The sequence below is a fragment of the Oreochromis niloticus genome, linkage group LG4 (genome assembly GCF_001858045.2).
Source record: "Oreochromis niloticus isolate F11D_XX linkage group LG4, O_niloticus_UMD_NMBU, whole genome shotgun sequence".
Taxonomy (NCBI): Eukaryota; Metazoa; Chordata; class Actinopteri; order Cichliformes; family Cichlidae; genus Oreochromis; species Oreochromis niloticus.
This window is the reverse complement of record NC_031969.2, coordinates 22910257-22936641: the sequence shown is the minus strand read 5'-3', so window position 1 is coordinate 22936641 and position 26385 is coordinate 22910257. Positions and strand designations below refer to the sequence as shown.

General features: G+C 40.4%; 1 protein-coding gene and 1 long non-coding RNA gene across 9 annotated transcripts in view; one reads left to right on the top strand and one right to left on the bottom strand.

Annotated features, from left to right (window-relative positions):
* Positions 1–26291, bottom strand: part of dnm2a (dynamin 2a) — a 32028-nt gene extending 5737 nt beyond the window's left edge. For 2 of the 8 annotated variants that reach the window (XM_025906315.1, XM_025906314.1), the window contains exons 1-18: positions 25809–26291; positions 17706–17779; positions 17311–17460; positions 15685–15888; positions 14659–14757; positions 14400–14560; positions 14151–14293; positions 13570–13705; positions 13344–13411; positions 12521–12659; positions 10565–10651; positions 7952–8022; positions 6246–6297; positions 4995–5027; positions 2914–3024; positions 718–827; positions 468–579; positions 4–168 (exon numbers count right to left, since the gene is read on the bottom strand). In XM_025906315.1, the coding sequence (XP_025762100.1) occupies positions 4–168; positions 468–579; positions 718–827; positions 2914–3024; positions 4995–5027; positions 6246–6297; positions 7952–8022; positions 10565–10651; positions 12521–12659; positions 13344–13411; positions 13570–13705; positions 14151–14293; positions 14400–14560; positions 14659–14757; positions 15685–15888; positions 17311–17460; positions 17706–17779; positions 25809–25969 (2076 nt within the window). In that variant the 5' untranslated portion in view covers positions 25970–26291. Of the gene's footprint in view, positions 1–3; positions 169–467; positions 580–717; positions 828–2792; positions 3025–4994; positions 5028–5225; positions 5238–6245; positions 6298–7951; positions 8023–10564; positions 10652–11755; positions 11895–12520; positions 12660–13343; positions 13412–13569; positions 13706–14150; positions 14294–14399; positions 14561–14658; positions 14758–15684; positions 15889–17310; positions 17461–17705; positions 17780–25808 lie in introns of those variants that run through there. The other 6 variants (XM_019357847.2, XM_019357850.2, XM_019357848.2 and 3 more) reach the window with 6 other exon arrangements.
* On the top strand, positions 859–3205 carry LOC106097993 (uncharacterized). Its single transcript, XR_001224072.3, has 3 exons — positions 859–2088; positions 2175–2261; positions 2689–3205. It is a non-coding gene; the product is annotated as an uncharacterized LOC106097993 (long non-coding RNA).
* Positions 26292–26385: the final 94 nt, after the last annotated feature.

The following is a 26385-nucleotide window of genomic DNA, read 5'->3' as shown; positions in this document are numbered from 1 at the left end:
TACGCTGTTGATCATGAGATGCATGATGGTCTTGGGCACAAGATCTCTAATAGATTTGTTTATGATGCCGATGTACGAGTCCACCAGGTTGCGGATGGTTTCCACCTGCCGTTCCAACTGAGGATCCATGGAGAATGTGTCTGCAGGGCAAGGCTCTTCATTCTCCTCCTTAACCACAAAATCAAAACAGCAAAGATGAAGAATTATAGCCTACACGCATCTACACATTTGCTTCCTGTAATAGGAGCAAATATGAAAATTCTCCTAAAAATGTAAAGAGAGAAAAAGCACTATAGAGTGTTTATAGTTGCACAGTAAGTCCAAACTCTGAGCTTGATTATGAATGCTTTCTGGTTCTCTAATGGAAAACAGATCCCAGTGAAAATACCAGCTTACGTCATGTTTATAATAATGTAATATTTCCAAATTTAGGGTTTTTAGTCAAACAGAAAGACCCTGTTACATACCTGGTCCTTTTCTGGATAAACTCCAGCCCTGAGGAAAGACGCTTTCCAGCTGTCCACATCGTCCTGAGAATCACATGCCAGTTCTATTTGGCGAAGATCCTTGTACACGTTCCTGTAGAGATAAACAAGTGGCTGTGTGTAGCTTCACTCCAATACACAAATTCATGCACGCACACAAAGTGACAAGGAAAAGATAGGCCTGCAGGAATACCGGTCAACAAGTATGGGTTTTATTATTAACACGACTGACCTCTGTTCAGTGTTGAAGATTGCAAAGATGTGCTTTGTGGACATAAAGCCTTTCTCAACATCTCTGAGCTTCAGGTTATCCAAGGGAAGCATATACTTCTTTTCTTTTTCCTAGCATGAGAAAAAAAATGTTTTTACACACGACAGAAAGTAATAATAACAGGCAAACCTTGAACATATAACAGAGAACAAGTAAGGACTTCTACACAGTGCTGCAGTGAAATTTTGAAACCTCCCAATAGTCAAGATATTTCTCACGATGTAAATAACATTTACTGAAATTTACAAAAGCATTGAAAAACAAATAAAATTCAAAAATAAATTTCAGAGTCACGTTTTTAGAAAATGACCGATGGTACTAAAACATATGAAGCTTTCCTCCAACAGACTAGTAGAAAAATTATTCAGCAAGTCGGGATTTTATAGAGAGCCTCATTTGTCCTTAATGGCATCAAATTTTTCTGGTATCCCCCCCCCAAAAAAAAATTTGGAGGCCTTTTCAAATTCTAATTTCTCTGTGGGGAAAAAAAACCCTTACTCTTTTTCAGTTCTTCATTTGCTTTCTTTAAATACCACAGAAAGATGTTCTCTGTTTGAATATTTCACTTAAGTCACAAATGTTACTTATAGAACTTCTAAATGATTTGATGTGTAAACCCCTCCATACTATGTAGGGTTGAAGAGCTCCGATTTCAACTGTAGGCTGTAGATGAAAATCACAGAGCATTGCTCTGATACTTCGTCACCAATGAGCAGACATGATGGAATGCATTTCCTCTGGGTGGACGACCACCAGGCTGGTGGGATGAAGAAATTTATGATGAGTGTGAGGAGGAGGAGCATGAGGGAGCTCTAGGGGGATGGGGTGCCAGCTTTCGCTGTTGAGCAAAGACATCTGGAAGCATTTATGTCTGCACAACCACAGAGAGCGGGGTGCAGGCCCAAGAGTTACATCACTCGGTTCCTCATGATCCCCCGCCCTCGCGACACATACACACTCGCAAAAAAAAAAAAAAAAACAGGGGTTAAGTCTTTAACTGCACGTGCAAAGACAAACAAACAGATAAGCCTGACTAAAGCGAACAAATACATAAAACTGAACTTTGGGCGTGTGCATAACAACGCACTTGCACAGATACACCCAATTCCTAAAACATTTAGGCTGACTCATGTAAACAAGTGCCTACACACATGCACACTTGTACACACAATCACCCCCCTCCCTCTGCTCTGGCCCCCGTAACCCAGTACGATTTCCTGCAAATTCCAAAGTCAGATCCCGGCTGGAACATTTCAGCCCGCCTGCCACGTCAGTTTGCCTCCACCATCGTACCGCTCCTTTCTCTTCGACTTTTCACAAAAGGCTACCAACGTGAGGACGCCCTTTCAGTTAACGTTTGTGTGTGTGTGTGTGTGTGTGTGTGTATACATATTTTAAATGATGACTTCTTGCGGCAGTCTTTAGGTGGGCTTTTCCCCCCGCTTTTTAAAACAAAATCTTGGTGGAAGAATGGATACAACTGAGGACTAAGGGCGATCAAGTGGGTGAGCAATGTGATGATTTTTTTATGAATTTCATGTTATTAAAAATATTCAGAGACAAACTTTCATTTTAGTTAAATCAGTTAAGTGTGATCATTTTAAGTTTATCCATCAGGGCACTCATGCTTCTTGGAGTGAACGTTTGTCTCATTTCCTTGAATTCGAGACTCAGTAAACATCTTTTCTACAAAACATATTTAGACACTGCTGTTTAGCCAAGAGGGACTGGCACGAGTCACTTGCCTGAGTCACTTTAAACATATTGTTGTAATGGTTAAAATGTTTCATTTAATGCTGCATTTTCACACAAAAAACTTAAAATTTAAGTTTTCTGTTGTTTTAGTAATAAGCAGTTCCCATATGCGTGGCTTTTTCTTCATATGTATGATTACTGAGATAATATTTACTCTTTGTGTCCTCTGTCCTACAGTTGGAGCCTGCAGACGTAATGACCTCTGGGTCCTTCCTCCCATCGGAGTCCTTCTCACCCCTCAACCCCCACCTCGCCTGCCCAGTGTTCAGACTACCTGTTCATCAGGCTGCAGCTGAACAGTAGTCTGCACATTGGTTAGGCTAGGCTGGGAAATGACACCAAATCCTCATTTGGGATAGTTTATATTAGCAGCAGTTTCTTAACTGCTGCAACTCTTCTCACCTCCTCATTTTTGTACCAGGACAGGGACTCAGCAGTCAGGACAAACCAGTATTCCTTGGAGCCTCCTTTCATGATGCTGATGTTGATGGTTAGCCAGCCTTTCCTGATCACCTATATAGTCAGGAGAATATGACGGAGAAGGGTTGTAGGGAGAGAGGGGTACCAGGAGGATGGAGGGAAAGCTTTAACAATGAGGTTCATGCACTGGTGAAATGTGGACCCCATAAAGTGCCATTAATTATGGGATTTAACAACAATAAAACCTTACCCACTTACCTGTTGGGCCTTGGTATGTTTGTGTTTTTTCTTTTTATGTACATATTAAACATTTTACCTAAACAAATCTAATTTACTTAACTAGGCATCACAAGAGAATCTGAAAATGCTAAACTATGACAAAATGGAGTGACTAAAGAACAGAAAAACATGCACATTTATCTAGTATATACACATGTAATATGATGACTATATACAAAAGCATTACAAGGTTGAAAAGAGGGATGTAGGCCTCATTGTTTATAGTCCACAGTAAGGAAATCATTAAACCAAATGGGTCCAGATGGTACCCAGAGCATGGCTCTGGTCCAAAAACCGAAGGTCGGCGGTGGTATGTTAATGTCAGCGGGTCAGTAAAGCCTAGCCTATGCACTGGAAGTTATAGAGAAGCATTGTTAATGGTTTTAGCTGGACTTTGAGAAAAGAGAATTAATTACTTGATTTTAAAAGAAAGAGGTAAAGAAGGAAAAGTGATTTGTAGCAAAGGAGATTAAACACAGAGCCAAGCAGATGGACGGAGTTAGCAGAGATCACAAGCGGGACAAAAATTTTAAAAGCAAAGAAAAATCTGAAGTGGAGAGCTGGAGAGGGAATCAATTTAGGAAAAGAGTCCATGCATTATGGAGAAACCAGTGTAACCACGGTCTCTCCATTTTCTCACACAGAGTGTCATGCATTTCAAGTGCAGTATGTGAAACTATCTTTGAAAAGTGTGCTTTTTTGCAGACTGCATCTAAGTGGAAATGTCCATTTCAAAACCTGCTTTAGACCTCTCTCCTGCACTCCTTTTCCACCCAGGAGAGGACTGGAGTGAGCGATGGGAAATAAAGGTTAATTGGTTCAAAAGTGCCAACATAAACATGGGAGAGGAGGCAAGAATGCAGAAGCTAGAAGTGGTAGTTTGCCTTGGCATGAACATAACGTAACTTTTCAGAGCAATAAGACTTAAATCCAGAGGATTAAAGTCAGGTAGAAATACTGCTTCCTGTTTTAATGTAAGCTTGCATAAGCGATGTGAGGATTTCACAGGTGAGATGTTCTTGTTTCTGTAGTTAGTTAAATCAAAATTTTTGTGATACAATGGTTAATTAAAGGTATTAGATTACATCAGAGTCAAAGGAAAGAAATTCATAGGATTGGTGTTAAAAAAAAACAAAAAAGATATTTTGAGGTTGTCTTGTCAAATAGTAAAAAAAGAAAATAAAAATGACCAAAAACCCCAAAACATTTCATTCAATTAAAGAAATCCCAAAGCCATAATCATAGTACAAATACAGCTTTGATTAGTAAGAAAGTATCTTTTAGAATGGAATGAATTTAATCTAACAACCAATCCATAAAGGAAATGAGTAATTATTATTATTATTATTTGTTCCACTCTCAATACCCGTTTTGTCCCCAGTGACACTTAGGATGATTTCCACAAGGCAAACTTTTGAGTCACCATGCGTGAGGCAGCAGCAGAGGTAAAAACCCAAAGACAGGAGAACTGACGCCTCCACGGTCACTGGTGGAAGAGTTCCTTGTTATCTTTCTCTGGTCCTTAACAGAGAGAATAAAGCACTGCGAAGTGCCAAAACCCTATATGGGCACAAAATAATTCATATCTTTTTCATATCATTCAATAGAGAAAATGTTAGTAGCAACCACAATGTAGAATTAATGACAATTACTGTCATATTAAAGTGACGAATTACGGAAGTCAATGTGCCGAGTGTTACTCTAAAGACAGTCCAAATTACTGGACTGCGTGCTGATGTCAGAATTGTTATTGATATCACTTTAAGTCACTCCGGAGACTCTACCTTTTCCTCGTAGACCTCTCCTAGTGCGTCAAGCTGCAGAGAGGTACAACAATTCATTACGATGAAAGTATAAAGTGCTATTTGCTAGAGCTAGCTGTTTAAACAGTTATTTCCTAGCAGCCTGTTTTTGAACCCTAACTATACCAGCTGACCTGTCTGTGATGGCCTCAGTTCTTCTGCATGAGTTACCCCTACTGCCCCGGGCAGGGTGTGGGTTTGAGGGGTACTTACCAGAATCTCACCCTGCAGTAACAGGAGGGGGGGAGGGGGGAGATTAAAGCAAAAAAGGGGGGAGTAGTATAAAATCAAAGCCAAAATAAATAAGGTAAGGAAGCAAAGAAATAAAGATGATGGACAAGATGTAGGAGGAAAGAGGAGAAGAAGAGGAGTGAAGCAGTAATGAAGAGTAGAAAATTAAAGTTTAACAAAAGGTTGAAAAGAAGATGGTAAAATGGTAAGAATGACAGTTTGAAGGAAGCGCACACACACAGGAGGAAAACAGAGGAAATCCATTTGGCAACCAGAGAAAGGAAGATGAAGAGAGAGGAGAAAGAGGTATAGAGAGAAAGAGAGAGCAAGAGAATTACATGCAATTAGAATTACTTCAAGTATACCACAATTTGGTTATGTCATATTTGTTGCTCAGTTGATAGGTGCAGGATCCATGCACATTCTGTATTCTGTAGCAAAGGATGCTTGTGAGTTAATGGGAAGGCAAAACAATCAATATAATTTGGGGATCAATGGCTACTTTGCTTCACACCATCATGCCTAGGTCACATGCAAACAGCAATTAATAACAGCCAGAGACAAATGCTCGTTAAAAAAAAAAATAAAGCAGTGAAGCAGGGTCTTCTGTAAGTTCACTAAGGCAACTCTCCCCTTACTGAAAATGCCATTGAGGCTAATTAGCAGGAATACAATCATATTAAAAATTACCTTAAATATACTTCAATTCAACAAACTTTTCAACAAAACACTGAATAAAATTGAAAAGGAGAGGTACCAGCTTTGTAACAATGTTGGCAAAGACCAGCCAGTTGAACATGAGGATTAGAAAAGATTGGGACTGGATACAGTCAGTGTCATTAACAGTTAGGTAGGTCGAGACAGATTAATGGCCATGGGTCTTTATCACTGCTAAGTTATGTCAGGTATGCTCACTAGGTTGATTAACAGGTTGATAATGGGAGGCGTCAGTAAAGGAAGATTAAATCTGGGATTGGTGAAAAGCTGACTGATCAAACATACCTGGTTCGGTATGGCCCTCTTCTTGTTTGCAGCCGTGCTCCTCTGCTGAGCACTGTCATCACATAAAGAGATCACAACACACCTTATACCACATCTCTAAAATACACAAGTATTCACAAGTCACTTGTGTGGGTTTAGCTAAGATGTTCATAGCGTCATTATTATTGAACCAATACATACACACATGGATGTGGAAGTGGGCTGTGGAAGAATTTGCACTACATGGGGACGATAATGGTCTTATAAATGCTATAAGACAAAACCCTCAATCTTTTCTGTTTGCCCACCTGTTGTTGCCGTACACTGGGGAGCTACCATCATCCAGCCTTCTGTAGTCAAGACTGAAAGTGATGTCATGAGAACCGTTAAACAGCCCTTGCTTACCGCCGACAAGTTTCATCAATCCACTTGCCATGCAGAGGATAAACCTTCACACACGCACACACTCTGGGGCTTGCTTTGTTATTGGTCAATGAAACAACCCACACAGAGCAGGGAAGCGTCACTCAACTACATGCTACTGTAACTACTATGCTAAAAAGAACACGAATTCAACCACAAACTGCTTAGGGATATACCACAAACGCAGTGAACGCTTTGCAATGTGCAAATTAGTTTCCAGTGCACAAAAGCGTCTAAAATGAATGCAGTAAAACGTCAGCACTTTCTCTGTTCATTGCCAACATAAGTAGTGTTTACAGCAGCGAACAGTTTCCAGGAAAGAGGATAATGTACCTGTCAAGCAACCAAGCATGCTTGACTTTGTTTGGAGGCTCAGTAAGTAATGCTGCATGCAGCGGGGAGAAGGCGGCATCTAAAGTGACCTTGATCAATGTGACATCCACTTCACTGAGAGGGAGACATATGTGCTAAATGACTAATTGGCATGCTGCACACTGAGGCACAGTAGTTTACAACATGTATGTAATTATAAGCTGGAGCTCTGCACTCAATAGTCCAAATCATCCTACTGCAACCCTGTAAGCTTGCTAACATCTAATACCATCAGCGGAAGGTAACACGGATGTTCAGTTTGGCTTAAGTCGCCTACTTTGATTTGACAGAAACTAACACTTCTTGTGAAGCCTTTACCCACTCATCGACTTGCTGTTGACTCCAGTAATCTTTACCCCATCTATCGCTCCTCTGCTTTTCATTGGGACTTCTCCACAACCATGTGACTAGAAACTAGAGAGCAGAAACTAGCTTCTCTAAAAATGCATAATTACCTCACTCTCCAATTTCCAACCAAACCAACGGGTGGAAATATTCTCCCTTTGCTCTCTCATATGACACATGCACATTCTACTGAAAGTGTGCAGCGCTGTGAACCAGACTGCTGTGTGCGTGTCGCTTATATGACAGATGCGAACGGGTAACTATGGAAGGGAAAACAAGCTACATAGTGCCTTGGCTAGCATTTTCAGACAATCATCTATGGGCGCAAACTTATTATAGGAAACACCTGGAATCAGGAGCAGTGAAGTGATTGTGAAAGGTCTAAAGTGAGAGCTGGGTTGCATGCGTATTGATTGCTGAAAGTTATCGTATTACATGTCTTTTCTTTAAAAAAAAAAATCAATGGAACCACACGTTCGGACAAAAGGCAATTTAAAGTTCATCAAACTTGCCCTCGGTGAGACACTTGTCACAGACAGCAGGCTGTAAATTGGGCTGGAGAAGGTGGAGGTGGGAGGGGTACTTACTTAGCAAAGCCTATGAAATCCTCATGGTTGGTGTTGATGTAGGACAGCTCAATGTCAATCAGCAGCAGAACCTTAGAGGCAGAAAATTATGATTAAGAGGGAGAGTTCGCAATTAAACACCAATTACAGTGAGCACAAAATAGAAAGTGTCTCTTGTGATATTACACACTGAACAAAAGGAAACCCTGAAATTTAGAACTAAATTCACACAGTCATTGTGATACAGCCCATCAGTGCTGCATTAATGATGCAGTGGAGTTTAGAATCTGAATTTCAGCTCAACTTGTTTTGATTTCTGGTTAAAAGTGTTGCTACCAGGACTGAAACTCTAGCGTGGACAATTTAAACCTGAAACTAAATAAATACATTTTTCCTTCTCTCTCACAATCCAGATTTCTGTGAAAATTTAGCAGAAATGAGTCAAATTAACACGAAATTGGAATATATTTAAAGCATATGTGGCCAATTAAACTTTTCCCCTGAAGATTAAGGAGATTAGAATCTATGTTGACTAATTTGGTCAAACTATCAGTTACAAAACACTTGCAGCACTAAATACCAATGATGACTAGGACTAGTCACACACACACACACACACACACACACACTTACACTTAAAGGCTTATTCACAGTTGCAAACCTTATGGAAAAAAAAAACTCTGATAATGCATTCAGTGTTCTAATATACAGGATATAACAGGCAGCAGCTCTGATAACCACAAATATGAATAGACTTGAGACAAAACATTTTATAGTGCGTCACTGGTAAGAATGCATGCAGACACCTAGACGGCAACTAGCATAGCATGACCTTAAATTACTGATAAAGAATTGCAGGGAGATTAAGGGTGTTTTTAAAAGGAAAAATGTGCTTTTTCGTGTTTCAGATGGAAGATTATCAGATGTAGAAACTGAAAATGCTTGATGAGTCATTGATACGGTTAATGCTAGGTGTTAAAATGTTAACTATGAACTTCTTCACATTACAAACTATAACATTTATTAATTATATTTATATCATAACTTCATGTGTCACTTCTCCCCCCCTCACCTCCTCGTGCGCTTGGTGGCTCTGGGGTGCGTGACTGGGCATTTTGGTGTGGTTGCTGGCCTGCCCCCTTGGGGGGTCTCCCTCTCTCTCTCTCTGTCAGCAAAATGGTATATCCGTTTGTGTACCTCCCTCTGTTTTGTCTTTTTGGTGCCATGTATCATCCGTGTGTGCGTTGTTACAGAAACAGCAGTTGGAGACCCAGTGTGTCTGTTTACTTCACTCTCGACCCCCCTCCCGATCCCATTCTTTTCTATTTTTTCCCCCTCTCCCTTTCCTTTTTCTAGTTCTCTGCTTTCATGTCTCATCTTTCACCAATCTGGCCTTTACCCCCTGTCTGCTCCAGCGTAACAACCACAGGACATTAACATGAATAATAAAGTAAATAAATAATACAAAAACATTAGCAAGAGGAGCCTACACAGTCTACTGTGCTCTACTTGGGAAAGCAAAAATATGTTTGGCACAACAAAGAAAAGAAAAAAAAAAGTTGGACAGGACAGGTTTAAAAAAACAAAAAAACAAAAACCCCAAAACATACAACTATTGGATAGGGGTGGGTTTTAATAATCGATTCATCGATTAAAATCGATTCTGGCTTGGATAACGTGAAATCGATTCATTAAAATCCTGAATCGATTTTTTAATATAAATTTATTTTTCCCGAAACACAAGAATCTCAGGTGAAACCTCACAAAATTTCAACAACCACCAAACAGCTAAGACAGTAAATGAGAGCAGGTACACGGATTCTGCACAAGAACGTAAACACACAGCGCGGACCCGCGGATCAGAATCAGTGAGATGTCGCCTTTCTCACCCGACGGGCGCTGCAGCTTTAAGCGGCTGCGCGCGCTCCCGCGGACGGCAATCACTTTCTGGCAGACAATCACTTTTTGGCACAACAACTGCACGGACACGGTCGGGGCTGAAAGCCGACAGCTCGCTGATTCTGAGCTGTCGGCGGGTCCGCGCTTTGTGTTCACGCCCTTTTTGCGCTGATTCTAAAGCTGTTAGTTTTATCTCTCTCCAAACAATATTGACTGAACCAGCAGCAAAAGAAGATCCAAACTACGCTTCACATAAGCATCGTCATGAAATCACTCTGACTTTTACTGTTTTGCTTCCACCACGATAAAAATCACACTTCATGCACAGCTCTCTCTACTGCAGAATATTTTTATAAAATTCCAGGCCAGGAAAACCACCTTCATGTTTTTCTGTTTTATCTTCAGCTACTTTGACACAAAGGCATCTGCTGTGACGCTCACACCTTTGATAAAGTCTTGCGTGTGTCAGCTTCCTTTTTATAGATACAAAAATATGTAAATGTACTGATCTGAATTATAATATTTCTGACTGTCAAAATTTCCCAGATTCAAATCGAATTTAACTGAATCGAATCGAATCGAATCGGGACCTTGTGAATCGGAAACGAATCGATTCTAGAAATCAGTGACGATACCCAGCCCTACTATTGGACTGAGGTTACACAGGAACTGTAGATGCATTTTTTGCACATGAAAAATGATAACTCATGTTTAATCAGCATGCCAGCATCTCACCTGGTCCTTGGTCTTCCCTTCTCTTTCTCTGACATGAGTTGTGACAATTCTCTCAGTCTCCTCTCTCAGTCTGGGGTAGGAGTTGAGCTGAAAGGCAACAAAAACACATAACTGCGGCCTTGAACTGAGACACATGCACACTTACATGTGAGCTTGAGCTTAATAAGACTTACCAATAAGTATCAGAGAGAAACAGGAGTGAGAAGTGAAAATAAGTAGGAAACAAAGAAAAGGGAAAGAGATAGTCAAGTGACATTGCAGTGTCACACATATCCAGGCAATCACAATCCAGCACACACACATAAACAGACTTTAAAGCCACAATGACCGTCTGTTATATAAGGTGGCAGAATCAGCCAGAGATGACTTAACAAAAGATCCAATTTTGTCGCACTCAATATTTGTTGTTGGCATAATGTATTTTTGTGTGTGTGTGTAAAACAGTCGTCTCTAGCTGACTGTAGTAGTTATATTAATGAAGACTGGATGAGAAATAGCAGGGTGGGTGAGGCAGAGAAAAAGACAGGGACTATGGATGCCTGGGTAACAGAGCAGATTTTTTTTTAAAATCAGGTCTTTAGATGCAGAGCCTTCGTCTGTCCACAAGATGGTAGTGTAGAGTTGTTGCTATGGAAACGCTTCATTCAAGCTGTCACAGCACCCACAGAGCCCTTAGGGCTCTGAATATCATCTCAGCCCCCCCCATCCTGACTCACATTGTTCCCTTTCCATCCGGTTCAGCAGATAACAGAATGTCAGTCTGTCATGTGGGTCAGAAAGGGAGCAGCGGTGGGCTCGCCTCTGCTTAGACAGACCAGAAGCAATGTGGAGGTGGGGGGAAAAAAATGCTCTAATGAGCTGATGCTTAGGTCCAGCAACATGTGAGAGACAGCTGGTGGAAATTTAAAGTTGTGTTTAATATTTCAAATGTGAGCAAATCTGACACGCCAAGAAGTTGCCAAATGGCATGGGAACTTCTAAAAGTATGAAGACAGCAAGAATGGGAGGATGCACACATTCAATGCAGTGGACACAGATGGCGTAGTGGCAAAGAGTCGTTTGGAGCGGATTTCATTGGGGTGGAAACTCGATGACGGTGATACACATTTACAAAGAAAAGGAATCCTTTTTTTTTTTTTTTTTTTTTTTTTTTTTAAATGCCATCTTCCTGGCTGGTGTGTCCCTGGTTACCTTAACGGCACACTTCATGACGAGTGCGGTGAGCTCAGAAACCACCAGGTCCACACATTTGAGGCTGGGCTCTTTGAGTTTGAGGATCTGCTTTTTGACAATCGCCTCGAAAGCCAGGTCAGGGGTGAAGAGCCCCGTTCTGAGAGGTCATTGGATCGATTGAATTTGGTTAAGGAGGTAGAGAGACGGCAGGAATTGAAGAAAGAAAAATTGAAAAGAGAGGAAAGGGAAAAAAAGAGGAAATAAAAAGAGAAGAAGTTGTTGTTCAGTTAGTCACTTCTAGGCACAGACAGACAAAACCAAGCAGTGGTGAAAGACAAGCTGCAGGTACTTCACATCTCTTCCTTCACTAGCTAGCCCCTCTTAAATGAGGTGAATATGGTGATGACTAATGCCAAAGTTGCACCTTACAGACCACCCTATATTTCACTGGCATTCTGCATCAAGTTGTGAGACGTGCAGCTTGTCCAGGAGAGACTTGAGATGTTCAGTCCAGAAAACATCTCTTATCCACAACAACACGTTACCCGTCACAACACTCCAAAACACGACAGCGCTGCCTGCACACAGAGCTCATGGGGCTGGGTGAAGCCGGGGTAAACTGCACAGAACTTTTCTCCTTATAAACACTGGTAGCTTAGCCGAGGCTTCTCTACATCTTCTAAGAAGATGCTAATGTCATGTGTCAGTTCACCCTCTGGCACACCCATGCTTTCCCCCCGCCCTATGTCTCTGGGTCGGGAGATGCTGGACCACCTGCAGTACCTTGTTGGTGCACTGCCTGACTGTGTTGATGAGCTCCTGAATGACCAGATCGATACATTTGAGACAGGGCGTTTTCAGCTTAACGATCTGCTTTTTCACGATGGCCTCAAACGCCAGGTCTGGAGTGAACAGTCCCGTTCTGAGGATGCACAGAGAGACATAGGCACAGCGGCAGACAGATGGGACAGTTAACAGAGATGTTGGTAAAAAATAAATAAAATAAAATATATATATCTACAGACAGGTGATGAGACCACAAAAAAAACAAACAAATAAACAAACAAACAACCCCCCCCCACAAAAAAAAGTAAATACTAAGTAAACACTGACAAACATGACAGGAGAAGTGGAGATGAAGTGCCAAAGACGGCCGAATGTGCGTATAATTAAAAACACACAAGGACAAATGAGATAAGACAGAAGATTTTCATTAAGGAATACACAACAACACAAATGCAGCTAATACAGATACATGTAACACAAAATCGCATTATAACCGAATACTTTGGCAGGCAGAAACAAAAAAAGGAGTGGGTGGCTTTGCAGTGAGGAGATAAAGGGATTGAAAGAACACTGAGGAAAAGTAGAAAATTTTAAAATCTCATACAACACTTTCTGAATACACCAATTTTAATTGGTACTTTTAGTCTATGATTCCAAGGCTTGATTATGGAAATTTGAATTGCAGTAAAATAAAAGCTCTGATGAAGGGAGAAAATCATGTGTGTGGCTACAGCAGTATTTAAGGTTGAAGCAGAAAAGAGGCTATTGAGGAGTTTCTTTTTCGGAGGGAGGGGGGTGTTTTTCGTCCCATTCCACTTGCCTGACACCGTGGACATTCTTGATTGCATGGCTGATTTCTCGCCGTAGCTCCTTCTCATCAAAAACAATCTGGATAAAAGAAAAGATACAAAAAAAAAAAACAAACAAACAACTTTATATGTAAATCAAACCTAGGAGCCAAACTTTCCAAGTACATCTTGCTCTAAATATGATTGATTCCCTGTGTCCGACTGCTTGTTTTATGCATGTTATGCCACAGTACTAACCTTGACTAGTTCAAAGGGGAAGCGCTCGTGGAAGAGGCGGTTGATCTTGGCACCACCTGAAAGCTCATTGGTGTCCACCTGGTCCCCGGAGCCTTCAATGCACTTCTCAAAGTCCACACCAAACTGCTGCACCATCCTGATGAAGGACATGTGGTTTTGTGAATACCCTGCTTGCTGTTCATTAAAACAAATTTATCTGTAATAATGGCACTTAACATCAATGGTCCAAAAAAAAAAAAAGTGGTATTTATTTTAAGTCAGTGGTTCTTAACCTTTTTGGAGGTACCGAACCCCACCAGTTTCATATGCGCATTTACTGAACGCCTCTTTAGTGAAAAATAAAATACGATTTTTTTTCAAATTCAAGACACACATATGTTTTTTACTGGTGCACAAAATGAGCCGTGCATGTCACGGCGGAGGCTATGCCGAACCCCTAGGGTTCGATCGAACCCAGGTTAAGAACCACTGTTTTAAGTAGAACAGGCCTTTTACCAAAGCCTTTCTACTTTCCTTTCAGCACAACATAATTAATGATGCTGTTTGTGTTTCTCTCAGGAGAAATATTAATTTGCACGTACTGCAACAAAGCCTTGGTCTTCCGTGTCGGGTCATCTGGACGGAAGTTCTTGTACTCCTCAACCTCCTTCTCCAGGGAGAGAAGCTGACTCTGCAACTTACTGCGCAGACCAGGCAGGGTATCCCTGATGTGGTTGGTCAATTGCTATAGAAAAAAAAGTAGCCTTTTATTTTTAGGATATCAGTGGCATGGCAGGGATAAGATAACAATTTTTTTTTTTTTTTAAACAAAATTTAAAAAGACTACAAACCTGGTTAAGTGCTTTCTGTAGATGTGGTGTACCCATGCGTTCTGCCATGTGTCTATAGGCTGGGTGAGACAGGAAGAACTTTCTCTCAGCAGCCAGAGCAGCACGAATGTCTTTCCTCCCATCAATGTCTTTCTGACTGCGGTTCACCACACCTATGTAACCTAAACACACACACACACACACACACACAGAGTCATTCCAGGTGTAAAATTAAAGCCAAGTAAATGCATGTTCCTGTAAGTATGTGCATGATCCTCACCCCTTCGCAGTGGCAGAAGTTTATTTTCAAGAATATCCTTGGCATCTGTCCCTTCGTCCATCAGGTCCAGTTTTGTTATAACACCAATGGTACGCAGACCTGCACATAATTAAGTGTAGTTATACAAATGTTCAGAAATGTAATATTTGTAACTAACATTGAAATAAATTAAACGATTTACAAATCTCAGAGTGATATTTTATTCAGATTAGACTATAAAAACATGTTATGTGTCTAACTGGGAAAAGGTACCAATTTAAGGAAAAAAAATAAATAAAATGAATTTGATGGCAGCAAATGTCCCAAAAAAACAAACAAAACCAAAACCTGAGACCGGGCCATGTTTACCACGGTGTAGGATCCCATCTACTTTTAACTTTTAGGAATTCAGCTGCTCATAAGTCCTGGGTCCTCTTTTTTATTTAATGATACAGCAAATGTTTTTAATTGATTTGCCTGATCTCAGAACAGTTTTTCATTTTCCCTCAGTCCATTTTAAATGATCTTTGTTTTGTGTTCAATTGTAAATAAAATATAGGTTTATCATCTCAATCATCTCATTTTTTTAGTTACATTTTACACAGTGTCCCAACACTTTTTGGAATTGGGTTTGTAACCATAGTTCACTTTACATTTCAAACAACTAGTCAATGTGTTCTCTAATTACGTGAAAATTAAGGGGATTTTTGTGTTATTAGTTTAGTCAGGTGATGTTTGTGTATAACTATGTAATGATGCTCAAATCACATGTTATGTGTAATTAAATCACAAATCCTGGTAACTCCAAACAGTTGACAACAATAGATATTACATCAATGTCTTTCATCACTGGCAGAGGCCTTTGGCGAAAAAATAAGATGTGGAGAGTTGCTCCACAGTAAACTGCAGATGAAACGGGAGTAGCAGATTAAAGGTAAGGTAATAGGCATCATAACATGCAATGTTAAAGTGTATTTTTTTAATTAAAACTTTGGGTTTGGAGGCCTGCTCTTTGAATGTTAGACTACTACAAAGATGCACGCTTACCCTGCGGGTCCACCTCCTTTGCAATCTTCAAAGCATCCGAGTTGGCCAGATCAGTGTTGGCAGGAGTGACTGCCAGGATCAGACAGCTTTCCTTGGTAATGAATTGCAACAGCATATCCCTGATCTGGTGCTCTATGTCTGGTGGCTGATCTCCTACAGCAACCTTAGTCATTCCCGGGAGATCAATCAGCGTCAGGTTCAGCACTGAGTCATACAAGGACAGAAGTTAAAATAAATCATAAATACATATTTTTTTTTCAGATGGATTAAAGTAGATAATCAGGTTTCTTGAATGGAAAATAGGAAACACCCATGCATATCATTGTTTGCTCAAGTAAGGTGTTATTTTCATTAGGACTGAGCACTGAGACTGGGGACGCCCTATTGGGTCAGTTCTATTTATTAATACTAGCTAGGCCTGTGACACTTTTTAAAAATTCTTAATTCTGTATTATTTTAAGGGTTTGGTACACACATGTCACACCTTAAGAAGTACAGATAAAACTGTAGGCAAGTCCTAAACCAAAAAGGAAATCCACCATTTTGAAGTCAAGAGTAAATTTTAGTGCCATTTAGTAACCAACTCAAATGCACACTGTCCAGTCTGCTCCACACTTGGCATTCTTGATAAGACTCCACGCATAAATACATCTAAATGCCAATGCCGAGCCACAGTCGGAGCATCATGTACTGGTAACAGGAACAGACATTATGCGCAAAAGACCATTCAACGTACATGATATTTTCATTGTGGGTTCTACACATGATAAAGGGCAACATGACATATAATTGGTGTGTTGTCCGTTACCAACTAGAGGCACAAGAAGTGATCTGTAACTTGACAGCCCTCAAAACATCTACATGCATGCAGGAAATAGCTGCAGCATTCCCTGATTATAGCACACCATCTCAGCATGCAAAGCTGAAATGGTCCTGCAGCTTTACTTTACATTTTGTTATTTACATTAATATGGCTCATCATTCACATGGATGCAACAGTGAATTTTATTTCTTTCTACAGCTGACCCAAAGGGTTTTATTATAAGAACCATCCAGCAATAAGAGAATGACCTTTGGCTTTGTAAAGAACAGATTTTTATTTTCTGAAATATTTTCCAAGGATCTCTGGAAAGCTAATTTGTAAAGTTCAAAAATGCTGACTATATGGCAGATTTATAAAACTTGCAGAATGGACGGAAACATTCTATAAGCCTCACAGGGGTTCTAATATGTTATAAATGTATTCGTATAAAATTAAAAGAATATTAAATGACAATATCAATATCTTACATATAGTAATTATTTTTATTGATAGCATGCCAAAACGTGCCTGTCCAATTTCCTGATTTAGTGTGCTGTATGAATAAATTAACCTATCAGACAGTACTGTCCTAAAACAATGATCAGTTTTAAAGAGAAACAGAGGATGAACATTCACATTCACACCCATTGCTGCTAGTATGAGCAAAATGCATCCTAAAATAGAATTTATGGTCGTATCTGCAATGGCTTAAAAAAAGGGGTGTGTTGGGTAATGGTCTTAATATGTACATGAGAGCAAAGAGTTTTAAAAAATGATTTTCTGGACTTTGTGATTAAAGTCTCAAAAAGACTTGTGTCCATTACCATGTGGGGAGTACACCCTCAGGTTAATTGGGATAGGAGAGATGCCTTTGTTGGAGCCTGTTATCCTGTCGGTCTCTGCCTCAATTTCTGCCCGTACTTCATCAAAATCCACAAACTTCTTTCCTTTGCAGTGCAGGAATTCAGCATATTCTACATACAGTGACAGGGTGACGTTCACAAGGGGAGATGGGGAGATAGGGAGAGAAGGGGAGACAGAGGACAAAGGGAACAAAAAGGAAAGGGAGAGCGAGAGAGAAAATATTAAATTAAATGGATGAAAGCAGCAAATAGAAGACAGTGTGCCTAGCTTGAGGCATTGTGACTGAGGAGGCCATATGCAGGGCAGCTACAAAAGGAGATTGGGATGTGGCTGTGTACAGGGCTGACATACTCACCTGCTTTATTGTTGATCAGCTGCAAAATGAGAGGTCTGCGGGTCACAATACCTGATCCACGTGGAAGGAAGTCCCTGAGTGAAAGAGACAGAGAGAAAAAATAAAAAAAATAAACACCAGATATGTTGTAAAGGTGACACAAAAGACATAATACAAGTAATCAAGATGAAAAGAAAGAGACAGGAAGAAAGAAAAAGTTACATCAATTCTTTTCTGCACTCAGTGTCCATTTCCCCACCGTTTGGCCTCTGGTAAATTGATGTGCACAGGAGAATTTCACGCCTCCAACTTCACTCACAACAAATTAAATGTGACAAAGTCATTTTCTCTCATCATTACAGCAAGACAGACCAATACAGGCACACCCACTGCTGCTAGTATGAGCAAAATGCACCCTAAAATAGAATTTATGGTCATATCTGCAATGGCTTACACCAACTTCATTTTTAATTTATGGATCTCCTTTCATAATGAACCAAACAGGGTGTAATTATAATGCCATCTAAGAACAGATCCTCCGGGAGGTCCACAGACAGTGATCCTTAGAACACAATGACAACTCTTAGAACACAATGAAGGCACCTGTGCTAATCTTATCGCTTTAAATGCATTTGCGATTCACAGTTCAATGGTTTGCAAACAGTTCAACTAATATTTGATGCAATATCTTAAAAAACAAAAACAGAAGAAAAAAAAACTAGACAAAGAAGAAGCACACATTTCAAAAGCTTTGAGTCACTATGTAGCAATTAGGCTAAGAACACAACTTTAAGTCCCCAACTTTCTTTGTAATAATTTTAAATGCCAGTATCGACCAATAACCAGCTAAGCTTTTATTGTAACATAGGAAACAATGTTTTACCACTGCAGCACAACAGCTTTGGAGAAATTACTAATTAGATTGTAGAGTTCATGGGCTACAATTTAAAATTTGTTGTCTGACAAGAGAAAAATACGACTACAGTTTCAGTCAGAATTATTCAACCTCTATAACCTGGAAAAACACTCTAGTGATGCGATTCATATTTTATGAAAAGATTAACTAAAACCTTGATGTTGCACTTCAGAAACAGCACCGATTCGGAAGATAAAACTTGAATAGAGCATGGCAGTGTACAAAACGGACAAAAAGACTGGATTAAGAGAAGATACCATTACTTGACTTGTCAAAAACAAATTACCCTGAAGTAAGTGCATTAAAAGCTTCACGACGAGCATTAATCCGTTTAAAACCAAAGGTGGACAAGCGCCACTCTAAATGTCTGAAAGTGTGATGGCAGGGAAGCCAGTCTTGACAAGAGCACCAGCAGGTCTCCTGCTGAGATATCACACAAGGCTGAAGAACAAGCACAGATGGACAGGCTTTATAGCAAAATCTTTAATTTTCATGGAGTTGGTAACTGTGGAACCTTGATCCCTCTCAAAGCAGACAAGTAGGCTGAAAGACTGAGTTTAAAAATAAATAATAAATAAATAAATAATAAAAAATAAATATGAATCGACTAGCTCAGCCCTATGACACCGACCATGCCAGATACCTACAGAGAGTTGTGTGGTTTACTGAATGCAGCTGTAGGTTCAATAAAATTATGCAACTTATAATCTGTATCGATAGTTCAGCAATTTTGGAATACATTTTTTCCTTCTCCTCACCAAATAGTTTAGCCTTTTCTTCAACATCGAGAAAAGTTTCCCCCTGTAACATTTAAACTTGCGTATAATGCTTCCAGCCGTGTGTCTTGAAACTTTTTGGTGTAACAAGAAAATCTTTTCACTTCTGTTGTATGTTTCTTTTATGTTTGCAGCTCAGCTTGAAGACGTGCATAGGCGGTGCATTTATCTGTATTACAGCTAAAGCAAATTCAGTGTTGTTATGATTATCCAAAAGCTTACTTCAATTCCAGGGGAGAAGGTGTGGCAGCAAAGCTGAGGAGGCAACTTTCAGTTTTGACTTTTTTCCTCTGTAATGATGTCTTATATTATTCTGTCTTGTGTTTTTCTCTTTTGGTGTGCTACATAGCTTTGTAAGCTTTAGACATGTAAAATGTCTGGAGTTTGGGTTTTGTAACATAGCAAAACACCTTGTCTGGAGTCAATCCCTTTCTTCTGCTGGTTTATCTACAAGAATATAACACATTTACATAAGGCTGCCTTTAAGTCCACCATTACCTCTTTCTACAGCCGCTTGGATAACTCCACAAAGTGTCAGTGATGTTCAAAGCAGGCCAAATGGCTTGTCTTTTGGTTGTCTTTATGCACTTTGGGGCTTTCTTTGAAAGTGGGCCTTAAAGAGAGCCATTTTATTTTTGTTTTGTTTTTAACATTAAATCATGTAAATCTGTTATGGTAGATGCCAAACACAAAACTATCAACAAATAATTCATCTTTGCATGGGTTTCCTAAACATGAACACAGCAAGGGACCACAACTGCAGACGTTAAACTTCATTGTATTAATTTTAACTGAACATCACCACAAGTTGCAACCAAAATTTTTGTTTGTTAGGGTCTTACAAATGCTGGCTTTGGATGTGCAGTTTTTTTGACAAATGAAGAAAAGCACATCTCACACTATGGAACATAACATCCTGTTCAAAATTTAGACTGAGTAACATAAATGTAGTTTCACTATCTATAAACCACTTGAAAAACAAGCCATTATCAGATTCAGATCTCCGGCCTACAGTTTCAGCTAGCAGCTGTTAGCTTTTGTGTCAATGCCAGCAGCATGTAATGCTTTTCCCACACTAGGCCCCAGGTCGGAGAATAGGTTGAATAGGTGCACCTACAACTGGCTTTCATCATGCCAACTGCAAAATGTAATGCAGTGCATAAGCTTTAAATGACAGCAAACAAACAACGGGTGCAACAGTGCACAACTGAGACACCAAGCTTATAGGAAACAATGAGAAGTTACTCACAGTTACCTTGTTTGTTCCTCTTAAAGTGACAGAGTACCTATGGAATTTTTAACCACATGGATAAGCCTGCTTAGTCAGCCTTCAGATAAACGCCTCCACCCAGTTTTCTGCAGACCCGTATAAATTTTGAATGTCAAGTCTGCTGCCCTACAAACATACTACATCTGTTGGTAATCAGTACTCCTAGGCCAGGAATACTGCTAGAAGTGATGAGTGCGTCACTAACCCACATCCTCTTTTTCTTCTCATTACCAGACCTACATGTCTAAGGGCACTGTGGCACTGCTCAGCCTGCCGGCTGACTTCAGATGAAACCAATGTGTCACCCACAGGATAAAAGTGGGGAGCTTCCATACTACACACTGCTTGTTAGGCCTAGACTGTGATCAAACAGAGGGGAATATCCCGAACCTTCTCACCAGTTGACCAGGGGTCAGCAAAAATCCACAGGTCAGTGGTTCAGCACTGGTGCTGTGTAAGGCAGAAAGCTGTGGATCAGATTTAGAAAGAAAAAAAAAAAAGGAGGAGAGAGAAAAAGAAGAAAGCCACTTTGTGTGTGTCAGGTGTGACAAGATTAGATCAGATGTGGAAAATGGTACGAAGAAGCTGTCTAGGGAAGCCAGCAAGCATTGGTGGTAAAGGATACTCTCCACTTACAAGTAACTCTCACTGACTTCTCAGTAGTGAAATCCCATCTTACAAGTGGTCACTGGTGAAAGATCCACAGCAATAAAATAAAGTGCCCATAATGTTTGGTTGAAAGTGCTCTTTTGAGGAGACATACAGCAAGGACAGAATTCAGCCAGTCAGTCTGCGCAGACAGAATTGGATAAACTGCGGTGACATATTGAAAAGAAGCAAGAGGCCAGGGTTCCATTATTGATGCGCTGTAAATGATAGAAGAGGCTGAGCAGCTTGTGTATCATTTGATGCATTATGCATTGCCAAGCAAAGAGCATCAATCCATGCGCTGCCCTCCCTTCATTTGAACACAAGAGAAAGCAAAATCAAGAGAGACTAGGGAAGGGAGAGAATGAGAGCCAACTCCCCTCCCCCTGCCTGCCAGCCCCTATAGCCTCTGCCTCTTACAAACAGGCAGAGCAACCCTGTCCTCCTTCTCCTCATGCCTATACAGGGCTACAAAGTCTCCTTTTCAAGCATGCAAACCAAAATGAAAAACGCTAAAGTCACAGCAGGTCCTCCCAGGAGGGCATAGCGCACACACACACACACAAAAAAAAAACGTGTTTATGGTTTGGTGGGACTTCAGGAGGTCTCTAGAGTGGCTATGAACATATAATTATGGCAATCTGCATTCCCGCTCCACAGTTTGTCAATGAGAGCACGAAGAGCCATTGCTAGGCAGCTAAGTCTCCTGAAGCACTACCAAAATCCAACTGCTTAGTGGAAAATCCCTTCACTCTCTGCCACTCAACTGAGTGTGCTCCTTCTTCTCTGACGGCACTACACAAAAGCATCCACACTTCTGCTTGAATTCCTCCATATATTCCCACCATCATGCCAGGGTACTTGCAGAAAGGACAGCAAAGCTTGACCATCAACCTTGAGTGAATAGGTTTTATGTCAACATGGTCATATTTTGATAAATGTGCCATGAAATCAAAGCAGAGCAATGTTTAAAATATTTTAGCAGATCAAGACAAGGTTCTAAGCTTCAGAGAGTTTCTGACCGTTTCACCTATTCTTGGGTGTTTGTGACGTGTACTGGATATCCTTAATATAGTTGCTTGGTGCCCAAATTTGCTATTTGTGAAGGGTAGCTAATCAGAAGAAAGTCAGTTCAAAGGAAGGAAGTCCTTGAAGATAGAGCTAAAATAGCTTGTTTCAGACAGCGGCTGAATTGAAGAGCTGCACAAAAGGAGATAACAACAAAGCCACTCTATTCCAGTGAGCATAATAGGTCCCCTTTAAACTTAACTGATCAAACACTTCAAAAAAATGTCTGCTTTTGCAGTGTAGTTGCTACAGATCTGATAATAACCTCCACCCAGGCCAGCTTGCACTACAAGATATGACGTCTTTGCTCCCAACTGACACAATGAAATTACAACACACCAAAGCCAAAACAGAGACATGGGTGTAATCAGCATCTCTGAACTTAAAATACTTGCACTGGTCCATAAATATTTCAGTAGAGTAACACACACAGAAAGAAAATTTGCTTATTATTCAAGATAGTTCTTAACTACACAGATTACTTTTTTCTTCGTAATATCTTAGTATATCTTCTGGTAAGGACCAGTAAGTTAACTCAAAGCAATACAGACTATTATAAATATTTATTTAGTCGATCAAGTCAGTGTTCAGTGTTGCAGTAAAACCTGAGGTCACTCATTAAGTTGGCTGGGTGGATAATGTAATAAGATTAGATGCGTACCAACAGACTGAAACACAAACTAATTTATTAAACTAACTTCTGCCCAGCAAGAATGTGGATCAACCACGCAAAACATATTTGTCTTCCACACTAACGCTGTTGAAAGCAGAGGCCAAAAGAATAGCAAGTTAGGTCACATGATCCCAAAACCTCCCCAACTTTTCCCCTCTCCAATGAAACCAGGAAATCTGAAGCAGAAACCAAGCCGCATCCGACATGCTTTTTGTGGCAGTCAAACATTTGCCAAATTAACAGTGAGGCGGTGAGGTCACTTGGCACCTGTGGATCATGACATCAGCATGAAGTCCAGGTGAGAGAGAGAAAGCGAGCAGCTTTTACTGTCTGTGGCAGAATCATCACTCCATTGTCCCAGTTGTTTTCCCAGCAATAAGTGACACTGTTTCTATTGTTGCTGGTACGTCAAAAGGTAAAAAAAAAAAAAAAGAAAACAGAGGGATTATTTTCATCCCATAGGACACAGAGATGAAGCCAGCCTTTTACACACAACATGCACCTCACCAAAGAAAAGACCTCAGTCACTGGGGAAATTACAGAGCAGCCATTACCGAGTGTAACAGAAGCTCAGTACTCATGGTGAAAAGAAAAGAGAACAACAACAAAAAATGGCGTAACCACAGAGAATTGCAAATGAAGTTTTCCACAACATCATAACACGCACCATTTTCATCTGCTTTGAATAAAAAAAAAAATAAAAAAATTGAGCAGAACACATGGTACAAAGTTTAGGTATCGGTTCAAACAAACCTTTTAGTCAACAATGACTCATGAGTTTGCCTATCACTTTAGCAGTGTACAGCAACTCCTAAAGTGTGCCTAGCCTGACTTATTTTACTACTCTAAATGATCTGCACAGCAGAAGGAAATTAAATTTTTCCCCAAATCAATCACTGGAGACCACTGATCTGTCTGAATCTCAGGACACCTATACGTAGCTTTGCCAACATACAGGTTTAGCAAGGGTTTTACAAGTGAAGTTAAAAAACAATTCAACATGTTCCTCCATTTGTTTCCAGTAGCCATGCCTCACAGGTGCCAAAAACAACCCAGCGTTAGCATCCCAATTGTGGTGTGTGGCTCACAGTGGCACTAATCCTGTACATAGCACTAATTGGATAATCATTAGTCCTCACATGGTTGTGTTTTTAGGTGTCATTTTAAAAATCAAGAAACAGCTGTTACATGTCAAAATGCCCAATGGAGGGAACAAATTCCAAGATCCATGCTTCAAGGTTGAAGTAAGACTGTTTCACCTTGTCAGCCCTCATTAAATTCACCCGCACAGCATCAACATGCAAACAGAGTAAATGCTGTTCTTTTCTATATTAAACACACCTTATGAAAGGTACATGAAAGTGAACAGCCTACAATGCTAAAATAATTTGTCAGCACGTGGATTTATGTTTGCCCTGTAAACACGCATAAAGTGGAAAACCAGCACGATAGCAAATCAAGGTCACCATGAAATGTCTCAAGTTAATTGCTGCCGATTTGTGTCGAGTGCTCTCCCAGGACAAAGTCCCACTCATCCGAATTACTGCACACTGAGTGGAAGTCTAATCTGCATGCATGTTCTTGCCCGAGAGTAGTTACAACATGCTCTTGTTTCCGTCTTTATAACCAAAAGCCTATGTGCATGTCATCTTGATAGCCAATGTGCCTTCTCCAGTCTGCCGACCAGCCTGCATATGTGTGTGGGTTGGGCTACACACTGATTGTCTCTCAAAGGAGGTGGAATCCTGTTAAACAAGCTACTACAGAGCAAACTTGTTATGTTTCTTTTTACTTCAGGGTGATCTCACTCATTGCTGTTGCAGGAGACAACAACAAGACCAGCCTGATGACAATGATAGAGCCAGTATGGTAAGGAGGACGGTAGATTATAAGCAATGCATCTCAAAAAACAGTGATGTCAAGTCTGTTTCCGTAATTTCTAAACGCTGGCCAAAAACAGAAACAAAAGAGGAAGATGGTAAAGGAAGTTATGTCTGCTACAGAAACATGTTGAGGAAATGTCAGTACTGTAAAGAGAGACAGTCTGCTTTGAGGTCAAAGTTTTGTGTCAAAATGCAATAAGCAGCTGTAAAAATACAAGTAGGTGACTTTCTGTCTACACTGCGATACCCCCTTACCCCATACACCTTGCCAGTTACGACCCAATAAAACTCCCTCCCTTGTAAAACAAACAGTCATCCCTCCAGCTTTTAAAATTGTTGGTAATGTAAATTCTGTAGGACTCTCAGGGTGTGGCCTGTAGTTATCAATATGAGAACAAAAGGGGGAAAAGCCCATTGAGCTAGATTGTAGGAAAGATTACGTGCACTAAGGTCTATTGAAAAAACGGCAACCCAGAACAAGCCTTTAATCATATTAGAAAAATACTAGGCAGGACAAACGAACTTATCAGCAAATGTAAGACAAGAGTTGGTGATCTAATCGAGTTGAAAAAAAAAAAATTGTAAGAAGTAAAGAAAAGAGAGAAAAAGCCCAAGTAAGCTTCTTTTTAAGCTCGTAACACAAATATCACACTACATAAATACACAAGAACACTGTATCTTAAATTGCTGAAGCTACAGCGCAAGTGCGTAAATCAATATTGACGTTACGTACTGGGAAAGTGACGTTAGCTTAGCTTTATGCGACTGGCATTTCCAAAAGTACCGTACCTCCCAGACCAAAAAAAAGGGCTGTTTGACAACGTACGACCAAGCATGGCCTGTTAGAAGGGCGTAACACTTCACTAGCTCATTTAACTATTATCACTTACCTGCCAACGAAATTCTCCAAGACCGAGCTTTTTCCAGCGCTCTGTCCACCGACCACCGCGATTTGAGGAAGGTCTAAATTACAACTCTGGCCAATGGAGCTGAATGCGTCTTGAAGCTTGTTGATGAGGGGAATCAGGTCTTCCATGCCCCGGTTCCCCATGGCTTCGTGAGCTTGAAGAGCCCCTTCAATTCAACACAGACCGGAGGCTAATGCTAGCCGCGCTAGCGAGCTCAGTAACGTTAGCTTAGCAGCAAGGTGCTCTCGGGTTACTCTGAAGTGCTAAAACCCCGCCTCTTCAGCTCGGGCTTTTATTCACTTTTTGAATACTTGTGCGCTTCCCAGTAATGCAGTTCACACCAATATCATATCATATAATAACAAAACCCCTCAACTAAATACCCAGACAGTCGAAACGGACGGAAAACTCGCAAGCAAAACTTCCTCTACACAAACACCATCCGGTCACAGAAGATGACATCCTATCGGTGCCGGTTACTATAGCCCCGCCTCTTTTGCACAAATAAAAGCGGTTTGTTGGCTAATGTTGCTGCCGCTTCACCAAAATTCGTTTTGAT